The 25,297-nt window shown below is 47.2% G+C and overlaps 1 protein-coding gene across 2 annotated transcripts in view; it reads left to right on the plus strand.

Annotated features, from left to right (window-relative positions):
* Runx1 (RUNX family transcription factor 1) overlaps window positions 1-25,297 on the plus strand; it is a 225,443-nt gene that overhangs the window by 35,590 nt on the left and 164,556 nt on the right. Inside the window, exon 3 of one of the 2 annotated variants that reach the window (XM_059277146.1) lies at window positions 18,896-18,910. The exons of the other annotated variant lie outside the window; for it this stretch is intronic. Within the exon in view, the coding sequence (XP_059133129.1) occupies window positions 18,896-18,910 (15 nt within the window). The remainder of the gene's footprint in view (window positions 1-18,895; window positions 18,911-25,297) is intronic. 2 annotated transcript variants of the gene reach the window in all.

Genomic DNA, 25,297 nt, shown 5'->3' on the forward strand with positions numbered 1-25,297 from the left:
ATACTGTTATGAATAATATTGTAAATATCTGTGTTTTCCATGGTCTTGGGAACCCCTGTGAAAGGGTCCTTCAACCCCCAGAGGGTCATGACCCACAGGTTGCGAACCTCTTGTCTAAGGAGTCTCTTGGGGTGAAAAGCAGGAAACACTCTCAGACCCAGCAGGTCACAAGCTTCGTAACCATGAAGAAGCTGCCACCCAGCAAAGCTCACAGAGTGGACTCCCTGGGACAGAAATCCACTCTGTCCTGGGGCGGCGAGTTTTAAGTAGCTTTGGCGACTCATGATGGGTCCTCTTCCCAGAATCTTGTATCTGTCAGTTTAAAAAAAGTAAAGGGAGCTGGTCAACCCATGGTCTTGGGTAACTGTGTTTATGATGGTGTAGGGCAGGCCCCCTCCCTAATTTTAGACAAAGAAATGGAGTAGATAGGCCCACAGCCTCGAGTAAACATGTTGAGGATAAGCCTGGAGAATATCTGACCAGCCTGGACTAGCCAGCCAAAATGGGGTCTGCTGGCAGGAGAAAAATCCTGCCAGGCCTTTCTCTCAGATCAGGGAATAAGGAAGAAGCCCAAGGTCTTTATTATCTAGGCATGGCCCCTCTCCTTATCTGTGGGCTTGAACAGGATCACTCTGGTTTCTTGTCCCTCAGTGGCACACAGTTGGAATCTCAGCCCTGGGGAGGATCCAGGTGGATCCCTAGGGCTTCCTGGCCAGCCAGGCTTGCCTGCTGAGCAAGTTCCCAGCCAATGAAAGAACCTGTCTAAGGGGGGGAAAAGGTGGCACAATGTCTGAGGTTGTGTGCCCCCACCTCCCATCTCCACCTCCATACCACACACACCTGCACACATATGCATGTGCACCTACACACACACACACACACAGAGAGAGAGAGAGAGAGAGAGAGAGAGAGAGAGAGAGAGAGAGAGAGAGAGAGAGAGAGAGGAGAGAGAGAGAGAGAGAGAGAGAGAGAGAGAGAGAGAGAGAGAGAGAGATATTCCATCGGGATTTCAGTAGGAACTACATTCAGTCCACAGACTGTTCACACTGTCATCTCAATAGCATGGAGTGCTGTCATTCAGTGGCATGCTCTGTCTTTCCATTCACTTGGATCTTTAATTTCCTGGCTGTGTTTTATACTCTTCAATGTTGGCATCTTTTGCTCTGGAGTTAATGTCCTAAGGACCTGGCTTTCTGTGTGCAAGCTCTTCTGTTGGTAGTCTTTGCCCAGAGATCTCTTGCTCTCATTTGAACGACAGATGAGGAGTCACCTGCCTAAGGGTCTCTGTCAAGGCAGCCTCAAGCAGCAACTGATCTGCATGCTCCTCCTCTGCCCCCAGCAAGATGGAGCTCTCTGTGTTGAGAGTCACTGAAACCCTCTCGAAATTTCCACTTAGCCTCCACACCACAGTTCCTCTTTCTGTGGAATGGTATTGGCGACCAGTTACTAAGAAAGTTCAGGGGACAGAAAGAGTCACACTTTGAAATGGAGGAAGGATGGGATCAGAAGCTCTCACAGTGGGAGGGAAGGGAGACAGGCCGCCTGTGCCCTCCTTCTCCATTTCATGTGTTTCCTCCGAGGGTGAAGGAAACCATGTGTGGTCACAAAACCCAGTACTGAAACAGCGTCCTCTCTTTCATCTGTCACCGCATGCTGAACACTGCAGTGTGTGTGTGTGTGTGTGTGTGTGTGTGTGTGTGTGTGTGTGTGTGTCACTCTCAAAGCGTTCAGAACACATGTGTTCTTTTTAACTCCTACCAGACCTTGAGATCTGCCAGCTAGAGAGAGACCATCCTGGAAGAAGCTCGCAATGAGGGCAAGTGGTGAATAACAGCTCTCAGTCAGGAAGCAGGGGTCTCCTGGGACAACCCCTAACTCATTCCCACTCAGAGGCAGGCGCTCCCCGACCTCACTGGGTCTCGGATTTGTTGCCCATAAACTAGATAGGAACAGTTGCAAGACATACACTAAATGGAAGGCATTATGTGATCTTTGCGGACAAGGCAGACTGTTAACATATGCTAACAATGTGTTATTCTGGGCTGGGCCTGGAGCCACAGCCACCAGAGTTGCTTAGGAAACATCTGCCAGGAATAGGCAGAGCACTCCAGCCTCCGAGCCCCATCCCTGGGTCCAACTGGCAACAGATAAAGGCCCACTGTGCCCAGCTGTCTGTGCTCTGTTCAGCCTCAGGCCTGGGTTCCAGAGTCCCTATGCTGACAGCCACTGTAACTCACCCATGTACCAGGGGGACACCTGCCTGGAGTCCGGTCTACTCTCCCTCCCCATAGTGACAGAGAGCCTTAGGGACTCGACTCTGGGACAGTCACTTCCGGGCGGTGCTTACTGTGTATGTTCCAGGGTGAGACAGGGACAGCCACTTCAGGGTGGTGTTTCTTAGGGTGTATGTGCTGGGGTGGGACAGTTTGTTCTTTGTTTAGGACAGAAGGAAAATAGAGTTGACTAAGTGGATGTGGCTCTCCGGCTCCCTCCTCACTCTCCAAATTTGAGACCTCTGGTGCCAAAGCCTAAGAAAGATCTTCCAAGAAGAGGAAGGTGAGGGTAACAGGGGAAAGGAGGAAGGCAGGACCAGCAGGAACTGGCACTGTTATCTCTGAATGTCCCATGGTGGTCTCTGGACATGTGGGGTTTCTGAGGAAGCCACAAGGGCCTTCTCGGGGAAACAGGGCTGATCTCTGTGGTCCCCACTTGAGTCAAACTCTTCCTAAGCCCTTTCCTTCTTCTCCCCATCCCTTTTCTCAAACTTTCTTGTGTCCTTAAACGCCTTCTGAAGAGGAAATCGGGGCAGCCAAGATATTAATAGGAAAAATCCAACCCTTTCCTGATGGGCCCACCCAGGATGTGATCGTTACCCCCAAAGCGTAAATCCTGAGGGGTAGATGCTTAGATACAGTAGCCAGGGAAACATGGACAGAAGGAGAAAGAGAAGGGAAAAGGTAAGACACACCACAGTATCCCAGGTGACCACTCCCTCAGCCCACCCCAGCATTCAGATGCATCCCACATTCAGAGAAGGCTCTGTAAAGTATCAGGATGGAGGGAGGGAGAGGAGTGTGAGGGATGTTCTCCAATATGCGAACCATCTGAGAGCATCTGAGAGCACAATCCAGGTCTGTCAACTTCGGGATTACACGGGGCTCCACAGCAAGAAGCAACAGCATGAAGAGTTTAAGGTAGTTAGGATAGGCCCTCCAGCTACAGAGCTATGGCGCAGTTCTGGAAGACAGTCAAGCCTGTGGAGTAAGCCGTTCTCTTTGGAAGCTGGGCAGTAAATAAGAGTCCATGTGAGTAGATGATCAGCAAGGTCCTTGCCAGAGCCCAGGCTACCTCACCTCTAATTTTAGCAATCCCCCCAGTTATCTGTGGTCCCCACACTATTTCTTCTGTTTCCTTTGATGTCAGCTGTCGCTAAGAACTCAAGGCGAGATACACTGCAGGAAGAGACCCACCACTCTGCCCTATCTCACAAGAGCAAGAAGAATACGTGTTTTAGATTGTGAAGTACCAGCTCCCAGTTTGAATTTAAATACGGGCTCTCAGGTTGAGGGGGTGATCTTGGGGCCAACGCCCATGCGGTAACCTCGTCCTTGGCTGTTTGGCTCTTCCTTGCAAGATTTTGTTCACGATTTTAACGCGTTATGAGTGATGTAACTGAAACCCATCCTGTAAGGATAGAAAGTGGTGGGAGAGCTATGAGAGCATGTTTCTCATTGTGAAAACGACAGCTTAGTCATTTTATTCTCCCAAGAAAATATCTTCACTTTGGCTAAGGGATTTTTTTTAAAGAAATATTAAGTTCAGAAGGACTCTTTCATCTCAAAAGTTAATCTCGTGGAAAATGTAGCAATATTTCTGAATTTTGCAAAAGTATTATGATGGTATCTATATCCTGTTGCTTAAGACCTAAACGAGTGTGTGTGTGTGTGTGTGTGTGTTTATAATTGGTCTGGTTATTTGTGTATGTATGTACACATATGTCTTTTCGATTTTTATATTCACTTATATGTGCATGCATGTGTGCGTGTTTCTATGGGTGTGTGTGTGTGTGTGTGTGTGAGTGTGTGTGTGTGTGTGTGTGTGTGTGTGTGTGTGTGAAGGCCAGAGGTGATTGCTTGGCTGTTGTCTACCTTGTCTTTTCAGCCAGATCTCTCATTAGTCTGGGGCCCCCCAATTACTCTGGCCAGCAAAACCCAAGGACTCTTCCATCTCTACTCCCTGGTCCCCACGCCAGGCCTGAGATTGCAAAGTGTTTGTTTGTAATCCAAGCTGTTCCACATGGGTTCCAGGAATTGAACTTAAATCCTCATATTTCTGCAGTGAGCATTTTACTGCCCGAGCTAACCCCCAGCCCTGCATCTTATTTTTAACCTCTTGACTTCACTGTGTAAAGAAAAGTGATAAGCCAGAAACACCAGGTTCCTACATCCTTTTCAGTAACACTTTCTGGACCGAGGTTTTTGTGAGACTGACTTCTTTCCACAAACAGTGTCAATGAATGCTCTGTGATGGGGCAGAGTCCATCTGAGCAGGGCAGAGAAGAGCTTAGGATTCTTTTTTTTTTTTCAAGCTAACTGTTATTTGAGAAGTGTCAACACTATTCCAGGAACTCTGCTTCTAGGCCAAAGATTCTGCCCCCAGAAGCTCGTGGTCTGCTTCATAAACATGTCCACAGTACTTGAAAAAGAGTCACCAAGGGTCAGATATGTGCCATGGCAGGTACTGCAGAAGGGATGTCTGCGGTCTCAGCCCCTGGGGGAGGACCAAGACACTCCCCAGGTCCCCCAGCCACAGCCTCCATTTCTTCCCATTGCCTCTTCCACATCCCGGCACAGGCTCCTCTGTCTATCACCTTGGCTGGACTCAGAGTCCTGTCTGAGCCCCATTGCTGGGCCCAGGGACTGGATCAGAGCTCAGACCTGCTTCAGTGGGGCCTGACTCTTGGGGGAGCCTAAAGATGGCACTGCCAGGGACAGTTCCAGCTCAGTGACAAGGGGAGACTACGTCAACAGGGCCACTCCTCCTGGCCTGGCTCTGCAAGATTTTACATGCCTGTGGACAGGAAACAGGAGCATCCAATAGTTTGTCTTACACAATTCTGTGTCCAAACTCCTGAAAAGGAATCCTGCCTGCATGTGAGTAAGGGTGTCTCAAGTAGGTAGAGTGATAGGCATCAGAATGTGGGTCCCTACATCCCGGCATGTACATGAGACAGAGAGGGCATAGGGACAAAGTGGAGGAAAAAACCATTAGCTCCCAATGCCCTGTCCTGGAAACACCATGATAGCAGAGTACAAGAAAATTACAGCATTTCAATTTTAAATTATACCCAAGAAAGTATATAGTACCAGTCTTTCAGCAGGACAGGGTCACCCCCTCAAAGAGAGCTGTGATTACTGTTGGAGTGTATGTGTGTGTGTGTGTGTGTGTGTGTGTGTGTGTGTGTGTGTGTGTGTCATCTGTCTGTCTGTCTGTCTGTCTGTGCCTGAGTGGTGCTAAGAATTGAACCCAGGACCTCAATCATACCAGGCAAGCATTCCCCCGCAGAGTTACATTCCCAGCTCTGTAATATAACTTCATATGATGATGCTAATGTGTTACTCAGTCTATCATTTGAATTTACCAAAACCAATAAGAAGTTGGTTCTCAGGTCATTCAGTTCCACCCTTTGTGGTCACAACTGGAAGAGCTGAACGTCTGCTGGGAAGGGTGGAGCATCGTGTGTGTGGGTCCCTGGGAGGTTGTGGCCCACAGCCAGGCTCCGGAGTCAGACACAGCCCCTTTCCTCACCCAGCCCTGCACGATTCTCCCAGAGCCTGCGGTGGACTTCAAGTGGTCAAGCTCTCTTTCCAGCCCCAAGGCCACCTGGTGCCAGCCCAGCCCTGACTCATGCCCTCCTGCACTTCCTGCACTTCCTGCACCCTGTCCATGCACTAGTCTGAGGAAGTGTCACAATCCCAGGCAAGAAACCAGTCACTGTCCCAGAATTTGGCTGAAGCCTCGGGGTGAATGAGGGCAGAGTGGCCAGTCGGCATTTAGGCTGGAAGTCATTCCCGTCTCCTCAGGTGACTTGCAGCCATCTGCTCACCAGGGTTGGCCCAGGGTTGGCTGTATCTACACAGGAGTTTCAATTATAAAACCCTAGGATGTGGATGGAGTGTAGTGGTAGAACATTTGCCTGGCACACACAAGGCGCTGGGTTCAGTTCCCAGTACAAAATCATCATCATCATCATCATCATCATCATCATCATCATCATCATCAAAGTCTTCATCAGTAGAAACAAAGCAATTTTCCCTTTCAGTCAGGGAGTTGACAACCTGAGTAAGTGTTTTATCCTTTTTGCAAACTTGTAACATTTCTTCAATAATTATTCTGAGTTTTAAACATTGAATTGCCGCTGGAAAGATAGTGACTCCCTTCCTTGGATGTTCTGGAACCCTGAAACAGTCCCACAACCGTCGAAATGAGTTTCCCATCTGGGGTCATGACCTCAATTTTTCCTCCCTTCAGAGGGAGACGCCTTGTTTGTGTGCTGGCAGACCCTTGGAGAGGAGTCTGTGGCAGCCACTCCAGAGATCATGACTTTCCCCAAAGCCGCTTGCCCGGCTCCAAAGGACAGGAGAAAAGTCATTCTTTAGGAATATTCAGGAGGGCAGAGTCCCAGGAGGTGACTAGGAAGAAATCAGAACATGGAGTTTATCCTAGGCCTTTACTTCAGCGCGACACACACACACAGGTAAACCTGAAGACCAGCACACAAGGTCATCTCCCCTGGTCTCCTGTCCTGACTCAGGTAACTCTGAGAAGGCAACTTCAGTGGGAAGTCACTGAGAGGCAGGTAACCCACCCTCACGGTAGTTTTGTTTGCCTTTAGACTCCCTGGTCACCCCAAAATTGCTATTTTAAAACCATGATTTTTGCTATCCATCTTTAACATGACCTGTGCTTTATACCGTCCTACCTTCTCACTAAGTCTCTTTGCATGGATTTAATCCTCCCCTCCCCATATTTGAGTGACAACCACTAAGACACAAAGCTTACATTTGCCTGGGACCCCCTGGAGGCTTTTCAGTCCCTAGAATTGCCACATCTCCTCCCCAAAGAAGCCTCTGAGAAGCACACACAGGGTGGAGTATCTGAGAAAGGTGTGGAAGCAACCAGCACCTCTCCCACCAACCCTACGCTTCCCTCAGGTCCCAGACACTCTTCCATGCAGGAAAAAAGCACGGCCCTTTCGGGGAACCCTGGGCCTGGCTGCCAGCTCCCCTAGAGGCTGGGCACCAGGGAGTCTCTGTGTTCCTTCCTGCCAAGGTCAGGGCTGGCTGCCTGCAGAGTCGTCCTTTTTATTGCCGGACTTGTGGAGAAACCAAACTTACAAAGGCCTCTCTGGCCACAAGTTGGCTTGCCCTGTAACCTCAGCTGGACATTCTGAAAACTGGCTGAGTGTGAACCAGCCAGGTATTGCCAGACTGCCAAGAGGACATGTGTCTGAGCATGTGACCACCACGTGGCCAAAGAACATTGCCACTCAACGTGCTAGCTTCACCCATTTGTCTTGTTTGGTTTTCTCATCATTTTTTTTTTCTGAAAGCAAACTTGATTTGATTGCCCTGTTACTCTCTAAAATTGTAACCTATCTGTTGATTGGCACATGGCCTTCTCCTCTAGGGTGTTATCACCATGGGATGTGGCCTGCGATCAGTCTTTCTGCCTAACCTATTTCCAGTGCCTAGAACCACACCAGATTCCAGGTCACCTAAGGGGTCATTTTTTAAAGGAGAAATTAAGACACCAGTTGGCCACCTCCAGCTGCAGGGATGTGACCTGGGTTCTTGGCTTTTGCTCCAGGTTGCTGGAGTTTCCACTTAACACCAGCAGTAGTGAAACTATCAGTCTTTCATACCTTAGTATGAACTAAGAGGATGTCTCGAACAGGATGTAGGGTGATACAGGTCATTACAAGAGCTCTGCGTGTACCATACTGGACCTCCCCTCTCTTCTGAATGCAATCTGTTGATACAATGCCCTTTGAGGACCTAAGGGTCCCCAAGTTAGGAAAATCACGTGCTCTGGCTTCTTGCCCAATTTCCCCAAGTTGCCCTGCCTATGGTCAGCTACTAGATGAGAATGCACCCTGCCTTGGCACACTCAGCTGGATTCTGAAGGGACCGTCACGTACAAAGTGTCAAAGGCATGGGGTGGTATGATGAGTGTGAGAGAAATCTATCTAAAAACTAATCACAGGATGTTGAACCTTCATCGCTTAGCTCTATAGTGAAGGGAGAAATAGGAAAAGTCTCTGTAGAAATCACAAGCTACAGCTCTCTGCCTTCTGGAGCAGGCTGTACCTCAGCAAGACTTGGGGCTAGGAGGAGCTTGGTAGATAGGAAAGGAAGGTGAGGCACAGATGCAGGAACACCCTGAAAGCAGCAGATGATATCACAGTGCTGGCCAGAGCAGACCTGGACCAGCAGGAGTCGATGGAATTTAAGGACGTCCTGAGCCCAGCCTCAGCCAAGGCTCGTTTGCACATGTCTGTGCTTAAATTGTCATGTCTAGAGAACTCGACTCAACTCATAACTGGTGGTTCCTGGGAACACATTGGCAAACTCCCGCCAGAGCAGCAGCGGCCGGCAGAAATCAGAAACCAAACCCAGATCTATGACTTCAGGGCTACCCCTGTACTCAGGATGGAAGCTGTTTCTCTGCCTGAATCTTGCATTGTGACTTAGGACTCTGCCCCCATGGACCAAGCCCACCCACAATGCAACAGCATCCAGGACCTCCAAGAAACCGGGCGGTTTGTTTGCTTGTTTGTTTGTTTGCTTGTTTGTTTGACTCTGCTTTTTCTTTGTGATGGATTTGACTGAATTCCTGTTTATGCTGTAAACCATGAGCATCTCTCAGTTCGTTCTTTGTTACCTTCTTTGTCAGGATAAAATCAGCCTCTCCTCCTCCCTCCCTCTCTCCTCCCTTTTTGGTTTTATGTGAATTTTTCTTAATGATGTCAGACTTCAAAGGAAGCTTCCCAACCATTTCTATCCCCAGCAGAATTGCGCCTGGGATTCCGTCTCCAGGCTTGGTGAAAGGACCGTGTTGCTAACATGTGTCTCACCTCCCCTTGACTCCGGCCTCTGTCTCCCCTCAGTCACCAACAAAGTCCTTCACTTTCTCTCTCCCTAAATTACTGTGTCAGGAGTCTGCAGCTGTCCCTGCTCCAGGCGCTGAGTCCTGGTGACTTCATTCTTCCCCGCTCTCCCTCCCGACACCTTAATCTGCCTGCTCCCTGCCTGTGTCAGCGCCTTGCAGCCCTGGCATGCCTGGTTTTCCTCAGCAATGGCCTAAATGCTCCTGTTCTCCCTCAGTCCCCAAAGGCCTGGCCACAAGGTAGAGGAAGCCAGAGCTAATTGAATCTTTGGGTGATGATTCACAGAAGTAAGCCTGATTGTCTGACCCAAAAAACCACACGGTGGGGAGTTTAGACACCAACAGTCAAAACAACGTTCTGGGTTCAGCCATTGATTGAAGTTCAAAGGGGAACACAGATGGAAGGGAGTCAGAAAGTCATGATGACGAGGGCGGGCCCAAGAAATACACTCACCTGGGCACGGAGCCTTATGGCTGAGGCTTCCTGAGCCTTTAAATCACGCTAGTAGCATTGGGACTGGCTCCAGGGACAGTGTGGCCCTCTGGGTGGAGCTTCCTGACTAGGCAAGAAAAAAACTGGGTGGCCAGGGCCTCCAAGGGCTGCTGTAACAGATCACACAAACAGGGGGTCTGAAAATAACAGAAATTTGTTCTCTCCCAGTTCTTGGGTGTGAACGCTCCAGGTCAAGGGATCACTGGCAGCCGCTCTTCTCAAGTAGAAAACAATTCCCCCTTGCTCTTCCAGGATCTGGGGATCCAGACACTCCTTGTTTGGATTATAGCTGCCTGCGTGGTTCCAGGCCATGCCTCTATCTTTATGATGTACCTTCCCCCATGAACCCCTGTGGGTCTCCTCTTCAGAAAAGATGCTGGCCATTGCTTTAGCATATACCCTGGGTCACTGTGGCTGCCTCCTAACTCATGGCGTCCTTAAAGACTTCGTTCTAAAAGGGGTCAAGAGCCCTGGGAAGACCTGAACATTGGGGGGATGACAAGGCCCCCAACTCCTTTGCTGTGTGACCCCTAGGCTCCTGTGTCCCTGTCTTTGGGCCCTGGCAGTTGCTATCCTCGATTTCTGAGCCTGTTACACAGTCTACACGATGGCACTTGGTGCCAAGTCTTGACCTTTCATGAGGAGGCTGTGCCAACCTTGATATATGGCCAGAGGGATGATGGGAGTTGAAGGAGAGAGAAGAAGTTAATGCAATGCTCCCTGGAAGGTAGAACCAGATTTTAAGAACCTAAGTGATGGGTCCAAGGAGTCAGGTTGTAGAGTTCTATAACAGAGACCACCAGACACTTCTGGAATACCACATATCACACTTGGTGCCCCATGTAGGAGGGAGAAATACTGGCTAGGGTAAAATGTCTGTAATCCTCTAACACAGGGGTGAGAAGATTTCCATATGTGAGGAAGGAAAACCAAACCTGGCCCTGGGCTGTATCTTACCCCATCTCCAAGAAGGGCAACCACTGGGAAGACCCTTTCTTGAGTAGAGTGTCAAGGACCAGGGAGAGCAGCTATTCACTCCACCAGTGCCTCAGTCTTCTCTCAATCAATATTCCCCAGGCTCTGGTTCCCAGAGACCCCTCTTTCCTACTTCCTCTCCAAGGAAACATGAGCTCTGCATGCCTTCTCTCCATCCTCTCCTCTGCTCTCCTCCCCTGTCCTCTCCTCTCCTTTCCTGAATTCTCTGCACCAATATGTATTGCTCTGATCTTAAATTACCTTCTTTCTGGCTCTGCTGCAAGCCTCCATCTTCACTCTCTCCCTTTCACTCCTTACTCTGAAAGCTTAATTTGTCTCCAACCGTTTTCCTTCTACAGACACCAGAGTTGGAACCAAGGCAATGTAAACTGTATGGCTAACCGTGCAGTTCTAAGGGTCCATAAGGCCTGATCATGCACTCCAAATGACACACATGTACACACACACACACACACACACACACACACACACACACACACACACGCACCCTTCATGACTTCATAATTGAATCCTAAGTAACCCTGGGACCCCAGTAAGAGCTATCCTCCTTCAACAGGAAGCCTTCTTGAGCATGTGGCAGAACTGATAGTAAAATAAAGAGGTTGGACTTCAAGGTCCATCTTAGAATGTGTGCCTAGCATGAAGCAGAAGAGACTAGGGCTCAGGAACTAATGGCGACTGTTCTGCCTGTATAAGACTGGGACAGGAGGGCGAAGGGTGTGTGTGGATTACAGACAGCTAATGGGGACTGGGAAAAGGATTGTGAACACTGGTAAGTTGTCCTGCTGCAGACAATAACCTCACCCCCACACTCATTAGACAAGCGGATTTCAGCTCAGTGCATCACACACAGCAAAGTCATGCAAGTAGGGGAATTTGTTAGGATGGGCTTCGGGGGGAAAAGAGGGAAAGGATCAGAGAGGGCGAGAAAGACTAAAATCCATCATGTCCATGTATTAAACTGCCAAGGAATAAGAAATTGATCAATGCAATTTTTACTAAAAAGGAAAAGATGTAGCAATTTGGAGTTATACCACCAGAGGACACATTCATTCATGCATGTGACCATGTGACAAAGGAAACCAAGCAGGACTGGAGGGCAGAGTGATGGCCCTCCTCCTGTGACTGGCCTTCACCATGTGGCACGGCCCAAACCACCTGCCCTGGGAGCTCCACCTCACTTTACGTGGCATGGTAGTTAGGCAGCTGTGGTTAGACCCACCCTTTGGGGGTTTTGTCCCAGCATTAGCCCCTTTTGAAGAAGGGACTTCATGGAGGACACCTAACTATGCTCATGGCGGTGAGGCTCTGGATACCAAAAGCACAGGTCTCAGAAACTTTATATTGCTAAAGGAATAGACTCATTGTAAAACCGAGGCCGGGCTAATGTGTTGAAAGGAGATTTGGAAAAGAGAAGGAAAGCCCATGGATGGGTAGTGTGGCTGTGGGAATAATTAATCCAAATAGAGTGAATTGTCAAGTAAACTCTCCTGTGAGAAATCAGTGACTAGCAAGGCAAAACATAGTATTCTTCCGAATTCCGTGACTTAGGTAGATCTAAATCTTAGCACAATCTAGTCATTAGTAAACCCTCAAGTAACATGAAAAATACACATCAACTGATCAGTCATTTTCAGACTCTTCTGACAAATGTCCAAGAGAAAAGAAACCTGTTCTTGGATGACTGAGTTCATCTTCTGTACAGCACTGGCCGTCCATACTGTACTTCTCTCTCTCTCTCTCTCTCTCTCTCTCTCTCTCTCTCTCTCTCTCTCTCTCTCTCTCTCTCTCTCTCTCTCTGCATTCATGGAGGCCAGAGGCCAACCTCCAGTATCATCCCTTGAGAACCATGCATCTTTTTGTTTGTTTGTTTGTTTGCTTGTGACTGGATTTCTCAGAGGGACCTGGGGCTTGCTGTTGTCTTCTCTTGTCTCTACCTGCCCAGAATTAGGATCTTGAGTGTACAGCATCACACCTGGCTTTTCACATGGGTGCAGGGAATTGAACTTAGATTCTCAAACTTGTGCCGCAAGGACTTTACCAATTAAAGCTGGCTCCCTACCTCCCAGGGCCTTGTTTGTATGGTGCCCATTGTTTTAGGTAAGCTCGCACGGTATTGTTACAGGTTCTTTAGTCCATTTATTTCTCAGTATGATAACAAAACCAAATTAGCATTCCTTGGTATCCAAAATAATAACACTCTTGCCGCTGCCAGAATTAAACCATAGCCCATGTAGCCTTCGGCAGTACACGGGGCCCCAGAGAAAGCAACTATTCTTCTCATTTTAGACTGTGTAGAAGGCAAGGAGTTCAAACCAAGTCCCCCAAGATGTTATTTCAGCCACTTCTCCATATTTGGAACCCGGGTGCTGTCGGTCCGAAAGGGGCCCTTCCAAAACCTCCTCATGCTGCCCTTTGATATTTCAGCTTCGTCATCATTTTAAGTCAACATATCCACAACTGACAGTTCTGCTGATGAGGTACCTTCATAATGATAGAGTTGGTGCTTAAGTTTCCGCCTACGTCTTTTCGGAGTTGGTGACCTAATTGTAGCCGATCTTTCCAGTAGAAATATTTACTTGCTAACCTCAAGTTATTCCTAGGCTCAGCTGAAATGAAACAAATTGCTTTTTAAGCTGACTATTCCAGGTTCTGCGTCTCATTTTCCATCTCTGCCTGCCCATTTTTCCATGTAAGTTTTATCTGCTACCTATAAACCATGAAAAACAAATTGTTCCGTTCGAATCTTTGGAAAAGGCTACTGGTTGACACAAAATCTCACGGGCTGATACTTTTCTCTTGTTCAGAGTTTCTGGAAAGGAAATCCTCTTGAGAGCGGGGCTGAACTTTCCATCAGCAACAGAGAAGCTGTTTCTCTCAGGATAGAGGAGGTGGCTTTACAAGAGAAACTCGGCCGAAATGACATCTGCCCAACTGAGTTTCTCCTTCCAGTCTCTCTCTTCGGTGGCTGTGCCAGTTACCTTTGTCGTTGGCGTGACAATATGCCTGACCAAGCCAAGTTAAGGGAGGGGTCATTCAGGCAGTTTGAAGGTGCAGCCGGTCAAGATGGAAATTCACGGTGGTGGAGACATGGCGGCCGGAGCCTTGCCGGGGTTAGTTGCGTTGTGTCCACAGTCCAGAAGCAGAGAGTGATGAGTGCTGGTGTACAGCTCGCTTCTCTGTTTTCTTTGATCTGAGACTCCGGCACAAGGCTGGGCTTCTCCTCGCCCAGCTAAACCTTTCTCAAAACACTCTCATAGACGCATCTTGACATGTGTTTCCATGTTTACATGCCGTCAAGTAGACAGTGCAGATTAACCACCCCATCACGTTAACCGTGACCCCCGTCTCGAAGACAGGAAGGAATAAAGAGGGACATTGAAAGACCATGGACCAAAGAGCATGCACAGATTTGAAATGGCTTTTTACACCCGAGTGCTGTTTCGATGTGGCGGTTATCGCATGGACCAGCTACCAGCCCCTTCACAGGCGGACAATTCCCTGTCCGTCTGTGTGCTCGGGACAATACTGTGTTGAGAGCCATGCTAGCTTGGCCTTCCCACAGTCTTGCACCGACAGATACACTTCAGTCTCTTCCTTTGTGTGGCTTTCCCTCAGTGGCTACATTAGTCCTTGTTTACAAAGTGGATAAGTAGTATCAGCACTTAGCCTTCAGTCCATAGAGAAAGAGTGAGACCCAGAGAGGTCCAAAGGTCCTCCTTAACAGCAAGACCAAAGTGATGCTGGCAGGACCTTCGACAGCCCTCTCTCACAGCAGAGCACGCTCGAAGGCTGCGTGACGTGTCCAACAGCTTGCCAAGTGTGTGCTGTAATCTCATCTTAGTGAGTAGACTCCTAGGCCAGCTACTGACAGGGCCTGAACTGTGCTCAGGACGAGAAAGCCTGGCCCCAGAGTCCGCAGGGCTCCAGCAGGCGTGACTCCCACTCTCTGCTCTCCAGCCTGCCCTTTGCACTCTTGTCTGTTATGTTGTTTAGGGAGCCAGAGGTGGAAAGGTTGCAAACAGCAATTTAGTCCACCTTTCCAAAACCGATCTCCTTATGTCACCCAGGCAAATCATTAGACTTTGATCAGATGAACTTCAGGACAGATGTCGATGTCAGACAAGCTTACCAGATGATGGAGGCTTACATGGTACCCAACGGTGTTATAGTCAACAGTGGACCACGTGTGTGCGATGGTGGTCTCTTGAGGTTGTATATCACCCGGCAAAGACAAATCTGCCTCGGCTTGTGTAACTACACCCAGTGACACTCACCCAAGAGTGCGATTACACATATCTCAGAATATGTCCCTGTTATTAAGTGACCTGTATATCTTCAGGGAAGGTGATCAAAATATTAAGGAGCAGGTATATAACATACAATCAAGGAAGGCAGCCATATATAATGAGCAATATGTCTGCCTCCAGGCAGCCTGGCTGTTGGTCTGGTGGTTTGATATCAGCACCTATTTATTCAGGCCTGCCTGAAATAAACCATCACCTCCATGCCACAAGCATACCTGCACCATTCCTTGATAAAGCACTTGGCTGAACATAATACAGATTTTTCTTAGCAAAGGCTGTTTGCAATTGTAATCACACAGAATGCTTGGCACTGTCCTCTGAGTGATCAACCTATGCAAACAAACAAACAAACAAACAAAAGTATTGACCATTAAGACGATGACTTACAGGAAAGACTTAAGAGGGTTTTTCAGTGTATAAACAAAGCTTGGAGTATGTCTCCAAGCAGAGCTTCTGGAATCTGGGGCTGTGGGGTCACAGGAGACATCCCAGAATATACACAACTGCTCTGACCCTCAGTAGCTCCAGTTATCCATGTATGGCTGGAGATTTCAGAATTTCAAGCTTGGTCCAGAAGGACACAATCCTGACTCTCCTCAATACGAAGAATGGTAATCCGTCTCCTAGAAGACATGGGAGCCTGCCTGGCCCAGCACAGACAAAAGTCCTGTCCTGTCTGAGAATTCTGGCAAGGGAGAGTCTGAGGTCACTGAAAACTGCTTTTCTTTTTGCATCCAGGTGGCTCAGGAGAGCATGTCTCTGTACAAGAAAAATGAGCTTTCAAGTAGACCGAGATTTAAATAATAGCACAGCTCACAGCTTATCAGAGCTGGCAGAATCTCCCATCTATCCCTTAAGCCACTTCTATGGCTGGTCATAAATGCTGGGATTTTGTTGCCTGGATCTGGCTCACAAGTGAGCAGCAAAGGTTACAGGAAAAGGCAATGCTTTCCAACCAGGAAACGCAACTGTGAAAGATGGGAAACTATGGTAGACAGGTAACCAGAAACAAACAAACAAACAAAATAAACACAACAAAATAATGTTCATGGGCTGGAGAGATGGCTCATGGGTTAGGAGCACTGGCTGCTCTTCCAGAGGACCCAGGTTCCATTCCTAGTACCCACATGGTGGCTCCCAGTTGTCTCTTACTCCAGTTCCAAAGCATCTGACACCTTCTTTTGATCTCAATAGGCACTGTACACATGTGATACACAGACATACAAGCATACAAAACACACATACACATAAAACAAAAGTCAGTCAGTCATCCTCCAAAATACTAATGCTTGTGCAGGCATCTTGTCACTCAGGTTACAAAAAAGATTCCTTAAGTTTGACAGTATTCTTTCTCCTCCTGGAGCAGTGTAAAGGACAGCAGCTCACAAATGGGTTTCTCTTGTGTATTTCAGGGCAACCAACAGGGAAGAGATGTCTATTTCTTTTGCATTTACTAAGCAGCATTCCCATTCACCTGCCCCACACGGACCACTTACTTTTGAATTCTGTGGAAAACCAGCAGAGGCGTGCCCCTGTACACCGTAAATCCCTGCAGAAGAACATTTTCAGAGTCCACGTTGGATGTAAGGCCTTGCCTAGTCTCATGGAGACACTGAATGTTTCCTGTGTTACCTCGTGGATTCACAGCAAAACTATGGAGTACATGAGGAACTGGCAGCACTTCTTAGATAATATTGGGTCACAGGAGGATATTGGTCCAAGACAGGCACTGAATCCAGACTCTCTGGTTACAGGTTTGCAGTCCTGTGGTGCCAGTGTGTTTCTCCCACATATTCATATGCGCAGCATCTGATGCAGTTACATGCACGCAAACAGTGCAGCTACATAGACCCAAACCCACAGCAAATACCTAACTGCGCCACTCTCGAGTGTTCATGTTGTAATGATGGCTCAAAGTCTATTTAGGGATTGAATCTCAACCCTTCTCCCTCATGATGTAGCGGGCAATAACTCAGGGACGATGAACTGTTGAATTAAACCTTTGACTGGAAGGATGGTGTCAATGATTTGACCAAATTGACATTTCACAAAACTGTCTCAGAACTTAAATCCTCATCTCAAGCACAAAGATTATCCTCTAGAGATGGGCTCTAGTACTGCATTCTCTAGTGTACACACAAATTCAGTAGCTTGTCAAAGAGATACATGTCCACTAACTAGAGATTATTTAAAAATAGTAACACTCCTATCAGTCGTCTTCATGTCAATCAAATATCCACTCTTGGGAATAATAAATGATTGATCTTTGAGAAGAGTCGGGGATTCAGCACCACATGGATCCTGTAAATTTTCCAATATTTTACTTCAATTTGAAAGCTAAAATAAATATTAATAGAAAACATGAGTATTTATGCATTAGGTACACTCAATAAATTCTCTGTGGTTTAGACCAAAACTGTCTTACAAAAATTGTTTTCTGTGGTTCTTCCCTATAAACTCCAGTACCTCCCATGCCTCTCTCTGCTTTCACCCACTCATGTCTCTTCCAAGATTGTCCTTTCTCCTCCCTGAACTCCAGGACTGGTCCTTCCTCTTCAGAGCCCCAAATGCCACTGCCTCACAAAGATGTTACATTCTCTACCACCTCCACCCACCTGCCTTTCAAAAATGGAAATGATCTCTCTCCTCCTCTCCCTTCCTCTCCCCTTCTTCTCCCCACCCCCCTTTCCCCATACAGCTGCCCATTATAGAGCACAGGGTACTCACCAGTTCCTACCCCATATGTTATGTTATGGCTTTAGGTATAGCTTGTGATATGCTTGACAAGATGAAAAGTTTCTGAGGGACAGAAATTTGGAAAATAGAAGGAATGAGGACAAAACCCGGAGACATTTTCTTCTACCACTGGTCATCTATTTAGTGTATGTAGGATGTCAGCAATCTGAAAATATGAAATGCTCACAATCCAATATTTTAGAGCCCCGTACTGTCTTAGGTAAAAACTCCCAGTACTGAGTCAATATATGTCTGGAAAATATTACATTGTGGTGGTTAGGTTTTGTCCACGTCCTACAACCTCAAATCACCTGAGAAGAGAGCCTCCATGGAGGAACTGTCTAGCTGAGGTTGGCCTCTGAGCATGTCTGTGGGGGACTGTCTTGATGGCCAGTCCACTGTGGGTGCCACCACTCCCGAAGCAGGGGGTCTGGGGGTCCTGAACTGTGTGAGACAGAGAGATCTCGATGAGTATAGGCACCAAGGGTGCACATCATCTCACTTTTCTCTTGAGTGTGGCTGCGCTGTGACTGCCCGCTTGGGGTCCTGCCATGGACTCCTCAAAATGGTGGGCTGTAGCTTGGAGTTGTAAGCTGAGAGAATCCTTCTCTCCTCAAAGTCACCTTTGCTCAGGGTATTTGTCACAGCAATAGAGGTGACATTGGGGCAAAAATAAAAGTCCTATTAGCCTATGTATGCCAGGAAAAATAAGTGAAATTCATGCTTAGATTTGGGTCTTAGGCCAGTACTAGAGACTTCATTATGTATATACAAATCCTCTAAATACAAAGAATTCTGAAATCCAAAGCACTTCTGCTTCCAAGTAGCTCAGATAAGGGGTGTCAGCCTGTATTAGGTTTGCATGCCTTCTCTCTTAGTGTGCGGACAAGCTATCCAACTGCTAAGAACTTAGCTTCCTTGTCTGTGAAATATCATGATTCACTCCAAGGATGTGGTAAGTTCACGTACGTGGTACATAGCAGACTCTTAAAGTGTGGAAATCCGTGCATGCATAATGTCACTGTCCATTGCTTTAAAATGTTTTCCTCTAAACTTTCAATAACTGTGAGTCACAAAAACAGATTTATTACTGGATTTATTAGCATAAACAAAAGCCCAATCGCCTTTGCTATTTTTGAATGGTGTTAATAGCTCTCTTCCTTGAACAATAATTTTAAAAGTCTTGCTGTTTGAGCAATCCTTCCAAGGAGTATCAGGAGAAGAGGCAGCAGACAGAAACCCAGAGGACTGCATGGCCCTAAAAAGCTGAGATTGTGTTCATCTGCACCCCATTTCATGCCAAGCTCCCTTTACTCATTGTATGCCCCTCATTTGACCCCTGGATTTCAGGTCTGGGAAATAGAACCAAATGGAACATGAGAGGCAAAATGAGACCCAGCCACACACCGTGAGCCCTCTCTGTCTTCAAGTCAAAACTTGGCGAAGCCACAAAGCTTCACCTGGTTTTGAGTAAAAACCACACCGAACCACCTTTTTTTTATTCATGGTTTCAGTTTGAAAATGAGGTTTCATGCAAAATCTGCCCCAGTTTCAGAAGAGTGTTCCTTGGCAGAGCTCAGGCACATCTTGAGCTAATGTAGACTCTGCTTCATTGGCACCTCAGGTCAGGCAGCATGAGGGGGAGCCTCTGGGTCTGCCTCTGAAGGTTCAGGACTTGAGCAACCTTGCTTATGCAATGATTTACGTGGCTGAAAAACATCAAGCATAAAAGCAAGAAGTGCCATTAATTAGTTCTTCTCTTTGCTCTTGGATTTTTCCAACCAAGAACAACAACAAAACAAGAAGAAATTGGAAGACAATGAACCAAAACAAGAGAAGAGCTTGGTCTAAAAGTTCCACATACACAAGGAAGCAAAGGAGGAATATGAAGTAATTGCTAGAATAATCTAGGCTGGGACCCCAAGCCTTCAGAATCACTGAGATAATGGAGGCAAATAAACAGTAGGAATCCACATGAGCATGGATGAACACAGCACCAGCTTTCTCTCCCTGAGAGTGTTTTCTTTTGTGTGTGCAGAGGTGTGAGTATACATGCAAGTGCACATGTGTGTGCATGCACATAGAGACCAGAAGTCAACTTTTGCTATCACTCTTCCAGAGATACCACACTTTGTTTTTTGAGACAGGGTCTCTCACTGGGACATGGAACTAAGTAGACTAGGCTAGATGGGCAGCAATCCCTAAGTACCACATGTCTCCATCTCCCGGTGCTGGCATTACATGTGTCTTCCAGCACTCTTTCTGTGTGGATTCTAGGGATTGAACTCAAGTCTTCAGGCTTCTACATCAAGCAGTTTACTGACTGAGTCATCTCTTTAGCCCCTCGCTGGAAATATTTCCATAGCTTGGTGTCAGGGGTATATTCCAACCTCCTATAATTCATACATGAAGTTGGCAGTACTGGAAAGGGTCAAAATGGCCCTCTGATGCTAAAAGTGCTGATTGAGCCCTTGGCCCTGAGTGGTGATAACATTTGGAATAGGGTCAGTCTTATGAATTTCTCTTGGGAAGATGAACAAATGTTGATCTACCTCAGAAAGGGAATCTGCGAGAGACCAAAGAAACCATTCCACCCTTGCCTGGCTTTGTGAGCCAATAATTTTAATTATGGTTGTGCACTTAATGTGAGCAACTTAGAGTAGCTGTAATACTGAAGAATATATCTCTCCCACAGCAACCATTAACCCTATCTATATCCTCAGGGAGGACTGGAGCCTGTGAGTGCTTCCCCTACCATGACAGAACCATTGGTTCTCAGTTATGCACAGTTTTCAATGCTGATAACCACAGCCATTCAGGATTCAAGAGGGCAATGGCCATGCCATGCCCAGAGGACAGACTTTCACACTCACCAATCTGAACTGTCAGTGACATGAAGGGAGGCCATCACTGTTCTCTTGGTGAATTGAGCGAGTGCCTAGACTGTGAAAGGAGAGTTAGAGAGGATTCTTGTCCAGGAACACAGGAAAGAATGGGTTGACTCCGCAGCAAGACATTGATTACATGGAAAACTTCTAGAGAAAAGTGAATGATGTGCTAAAAAAAGCTCAGCCTTGTGTGGCGCTGTAAAATCCAGACACAAATATTCCACACATATGATTCTGCTGGATCTAGTCCCCAGAGAGATTACATGAGGTGACCAGCCCAATTTGGGGAGCTTGTAAATTGCAGATACTTGGCCATCTGTATGCCTTTCCCACCCACAGACAAAACCTGTACCAGCCTGTGCACTCCGAGGTCTCAGGTGCCAGGGTGGGAACATCTTTCAGGAGACTGGGGACTCGAATGGAAGACTCCCACACCTGCCTCCTCCCTCTGCACAGACCCACCCAGAGACAAACCTAGGGGGAAAGCCTTACAAGGGGCTTCCATCCAGTGATCTTGAAAAATCTGTCCACACGACAGGCTTAGTCTGGGCTACTCTGATGTGGGAGACTCTCATGACAAATATAAGTTTTGATGATCTTTCAGAAATTTAAGTCAGGAAATCTGAGGAAAGAGTTCAGTCAGCAGACGAGGACTGATTAATCACTAATGGAAAGTCGTGATTAGTGACAGGACTCAGAAGTTGCCGAAGTGTAGTGGGTCAAAGGTAGCCGCAGGCTCTCTGGCCCATGGGTTTAATCTTTGTCACTACATGAGACAGTAAGTGGAAGGTTGGTGACGAACGCCTGTAGTAGCACAGACTGCTCTCCACCAATTGGAAGGTGAATTCTCATCGCTCTGCAGAGATGATCAATATAAAATCCCAGACCACTTTCCCCTAAGTACAGAGTCATGTCCTGACTAGCCATTGATGTCTATAGTCTATAATAAATAAGCCTAATACATAAACATCTGTTTTACACAAGATTGATCAAGGGTAATGTTTTATTTCACGATAGATGTGCCGTGGAAGTCTGACACAAAGTTCATGTCACCAAGAAGCAAGCAGAATTTACATTTCTAACACTTTTTAGGAGCATGTGTTTGCTTTGGGGTGTTTCATGTGTTTGCTGTGTGTGGCAGATGCATGTGACAACTGTCTGTACATAGAGAATAAAGAGGGTCAAACGGGGCCAGTGAATAGAATCGATCCCACTCCCAAGGCCTCTTGGCACAGAGCCTAGTAACAGCGTCTATTTATTCAATTATGATGGAATTGGAAGACGGTTGTTCTAGAATATTGATGTGGAGTCCAAAACCAAATAGACGTCTCCCTAAACACACACACACACACACACACACACACACACACACACACACACACACACACGAATTCCAGGCCCCGTGGGGTCAACATTGGGCTCTCTGATTCAGTATGTTATAAATATCTGAAAGTCTAAGCAGTGAACAGTGAAATTTCCAGTTTTTCTAGTGAAAATGAACTCACCTAGGAAAGGTTAAAGGAAAGGAACCAAAGAACTCGCCAAGCAGTGGGATGTAAAAGTGTCACGTGACACTCAGTGGTAGCCTGCTAATGAGTTCAGGTATTCTAAGCAGTAGTCAGGAGATTATGGCCTGTAAGTGATCAGTTACAAGCATGCAAAGGGTCATTAATGATGTCCCAGAAGTGGCTGCTTCAGAGGAGACTATAGCTCAGTGACTGCCTCATCTGGGCAGCCACAGAAACCCTTCATAAAGCGCTGGTGAACCACACAGCATGTCCTTATGCTTGTTCTGTAAAATACGTGGTACTTGAGGTTTGGTTGCTACAATCGCGGGCCTCGGGTAACCTCGGGTAAGAGGTATACCTCCCTCCCGGGCTCTTATCTTCCTGTCTCCTGCTCTTTTGCTGACTAATCTCTGACTTCTGAGAGAGTTATGTACGCAGCTTCTCCCTCCATTCAGCAAAGAGAAGGCGTTCACGTTCCCTTCAACACAAAGCTTTGTTTGAGCACAGGACATACGGTACACACAAGGCTGATGGAAGGACGGCCAGGAAGTGGATGGACTAAGGGTGGGGTGGATGATGGATGGATAAATGATAGGTAGACAATTAATAAAAATTTTCAAGTGCCTTAAAAATGGTCACGATGGTGATGGATGCAGTAGACATTAGGAGGTGCAGCCTCGTTGGAGGAGGTGTGGCCTACATTCATCATCTTGATCATCTATTATCTAGAAGTCAGTTAAGGGAAGTTAAGGAGTGCCTAGTTCTGTGCTGCCTCTTTCATGGTCTGGGTTTTGATTGGCAGCTTCCACGTGTCCTGCTAAAACCTCCTTTGCTGTGAAGAGCGGAGCCAATGCAGCCTTTCTTCACAGCTCTGTGGAGCTCAACACTGTGCTAATCAGCCCATTCCAACTGTGGGCTGGTTCAGCACAGGGCACACAAGCACGTGCTTTTGTTTTTTTAACTTTTTATTACACTTCTTTATTTACGTGTTTGGGGCAGGGGCACATGCGCCCTGGTGTGCAGGCGGAGGTCGGAGCACAACTTGGAGAAGTTGTTTCTCTCTCCATGTGGGGCTCAGGGATCACACACAGGTCATCATGCTTGATGGCAGGTGCCTTAGCCACTGGGCCGTGTCACCAGCCCAAGACTTTTATTTTGATGTATTATTTACTCTCTGAGCCTTGTGTATGCAATTGTGACAAGTACTTAATATTTGTATAACTTTATAAGATTTCAGTGATTGAATAGGCACATAAATACGTGTGTAAAAACATAGATGATGTGCATGTATATGTATATGATGCACGCCCTCACGCTCACACACACACACACACACACACACACACACACACACACACACACATCTCACTTTAGAAAAAGCCAGTCTGTGGCAGATCTGGTTCTGAGACCCAAGATATCTAAGTTTTTCCATCTCTAGTTTTCTCTCTACAGTTTGGAATTATTTACAATAATGATGTGAAGACCATCTCCACTCAGATTAGTCAACTGTCCACATCATGTCACAGGCCCTCGGGTTATTTTTATACAAAGGCTGTAGATCCATAATAGTCAGGGAAATGGGCTCTTCCCTTAGTGGGAGGACTACACGAGCTCACAGACACAAAGAACAGGGCCCAGGCCTTGACAGTCATGGGATGCATGGCAGGGCAGATGACTGACACAGAAATGCAGAGGAAGAAGAGAGCCTCCTCCAGGTGAACCAGGGCCTTGGAGGAGAGGAGTGCTGAGGTCCACCCGGCCACTCAGTGTCAAGACAAAGCAGGCTTGGCCACATCTGTGCTCTCCAAAAGGGGGGCTTGATTTTTATAAACCTCAAAGGGACTGGGTGTATCGGGAAAGATAAGCACTTTGAGCTGAAGCTAATTCTGCTGTGTGGTTCATGAAGGGGTACGGCTGTGCTTCCAGCCCTTGTCCTTGCAGGGAGGGCTCCTTCATCGCACCCCGCACACTGACAGCCTTGAGTGTTGGTCAGGATTCCCTGACTCCCCAGCTCTGAGAAGTGACTTTCTCAAGGCATCCCTTCCATTCATTCAGCTGTAAAGTCTTTATGAAGACAAAAAACATCCCATTCCCTCCCATGGCTCACACACGCCACTCCAGAGCGTTGTGTGCTCTTACGGCAGTCCTCTCGGGAGACGAGCTGTAAACCCCAGAGGGAGAAATTCAGCTTCAGCGTGCAGCCCTTCCCGTTCATGGAAGAATGCACGTGGACGTTGCCAGAACAGATCCGATCCATACCTTGTAACACGCTCTGTATAGCATAAAAACCGCCCTCGACATGACCAATTTTGCAAAGTAAGCGTGACACAGACCCTAGTCCTCCCCTCAGTCCTCATGGGCTTGTGACTTGTTTGTGGAGAGTTATAATTAGATTGTGCCTTTTTGCCTTTTCTTCTGTAACTGATAAAGTGCTAAAAATCCTGGCCCCGCTCCATGAGCGCAGTCCCTTACGAATTTTGCTCTTTTTCTCTTCTTTCTTCCTTTTCTTCTTCTTCTTTTTTTTAAACACATCACACCATATGCAGGCCCAGCTGAGAGGCATGGTTCCGTATTCCTGGCATGCAGGAGAGTCGCTGAGAGATATCATATGGTCTCCTGGCAGAAGTACAAAGTGCCTCTTGCTGTTTGATCTTCTGTCTCAAACTTAAATGCAAAATCTGATAATTGGGTCAGGCAGGAGAAGAAACCGTGCAGCGAAGTCTTTTTCCTTTCCTTACCTTTTCTTCCCCTCTCTCCCTCCCCACTGCTCCCTTTTCATCCCCCCTCTCTCTCTCTCCTACTCTCTCTCTCTCTCTCTCTCTCTCTCTCTCTCTCTCTCTCTCTCTCACACACACACACACACACACACACACACACACTTTTATCTCTTGATAAAATGCTCTGCAAGTATACTAACTAGAAGAGAGGCTGGAAACCCGTCAGCGGCCTCTCCTGTTCATTCCCCTTTCCAGTGAAGAGCGTTTGTCCCATTAGCAGGAATGCCAGGGGACGGTCTCAAGTGAGCGAAGGCCAAGATGGAGGCACGTTACTTGTTTAGAAATGGTATCGTTGCCTTTTCAGACTTGGGTTGTTTACTGTAAACGGAATCCATCTTCCTCTCTCTGGCTCAGGCCATTAAGCTGAGAGGTTGGACTTCAAAGGGGTCCAGCGGTAAATGAAAACTGCAGTCCTCCCCTTACA

This window comes from Peromyscus eremicus, chromosome 12 (assembly GCF_949786415.1).
Source record: "Peromyscus eremicus chromosome 12, PerEre_H2_v1, whole genome shotgun sequence".
Taxonomy (NCBI): domain Eukaryota; kingdom Metazoa; phylum Chordata; class Mammalia; order Rodentia; family Cricetidae; genus Peromyscus; species Peromyscus eremicus.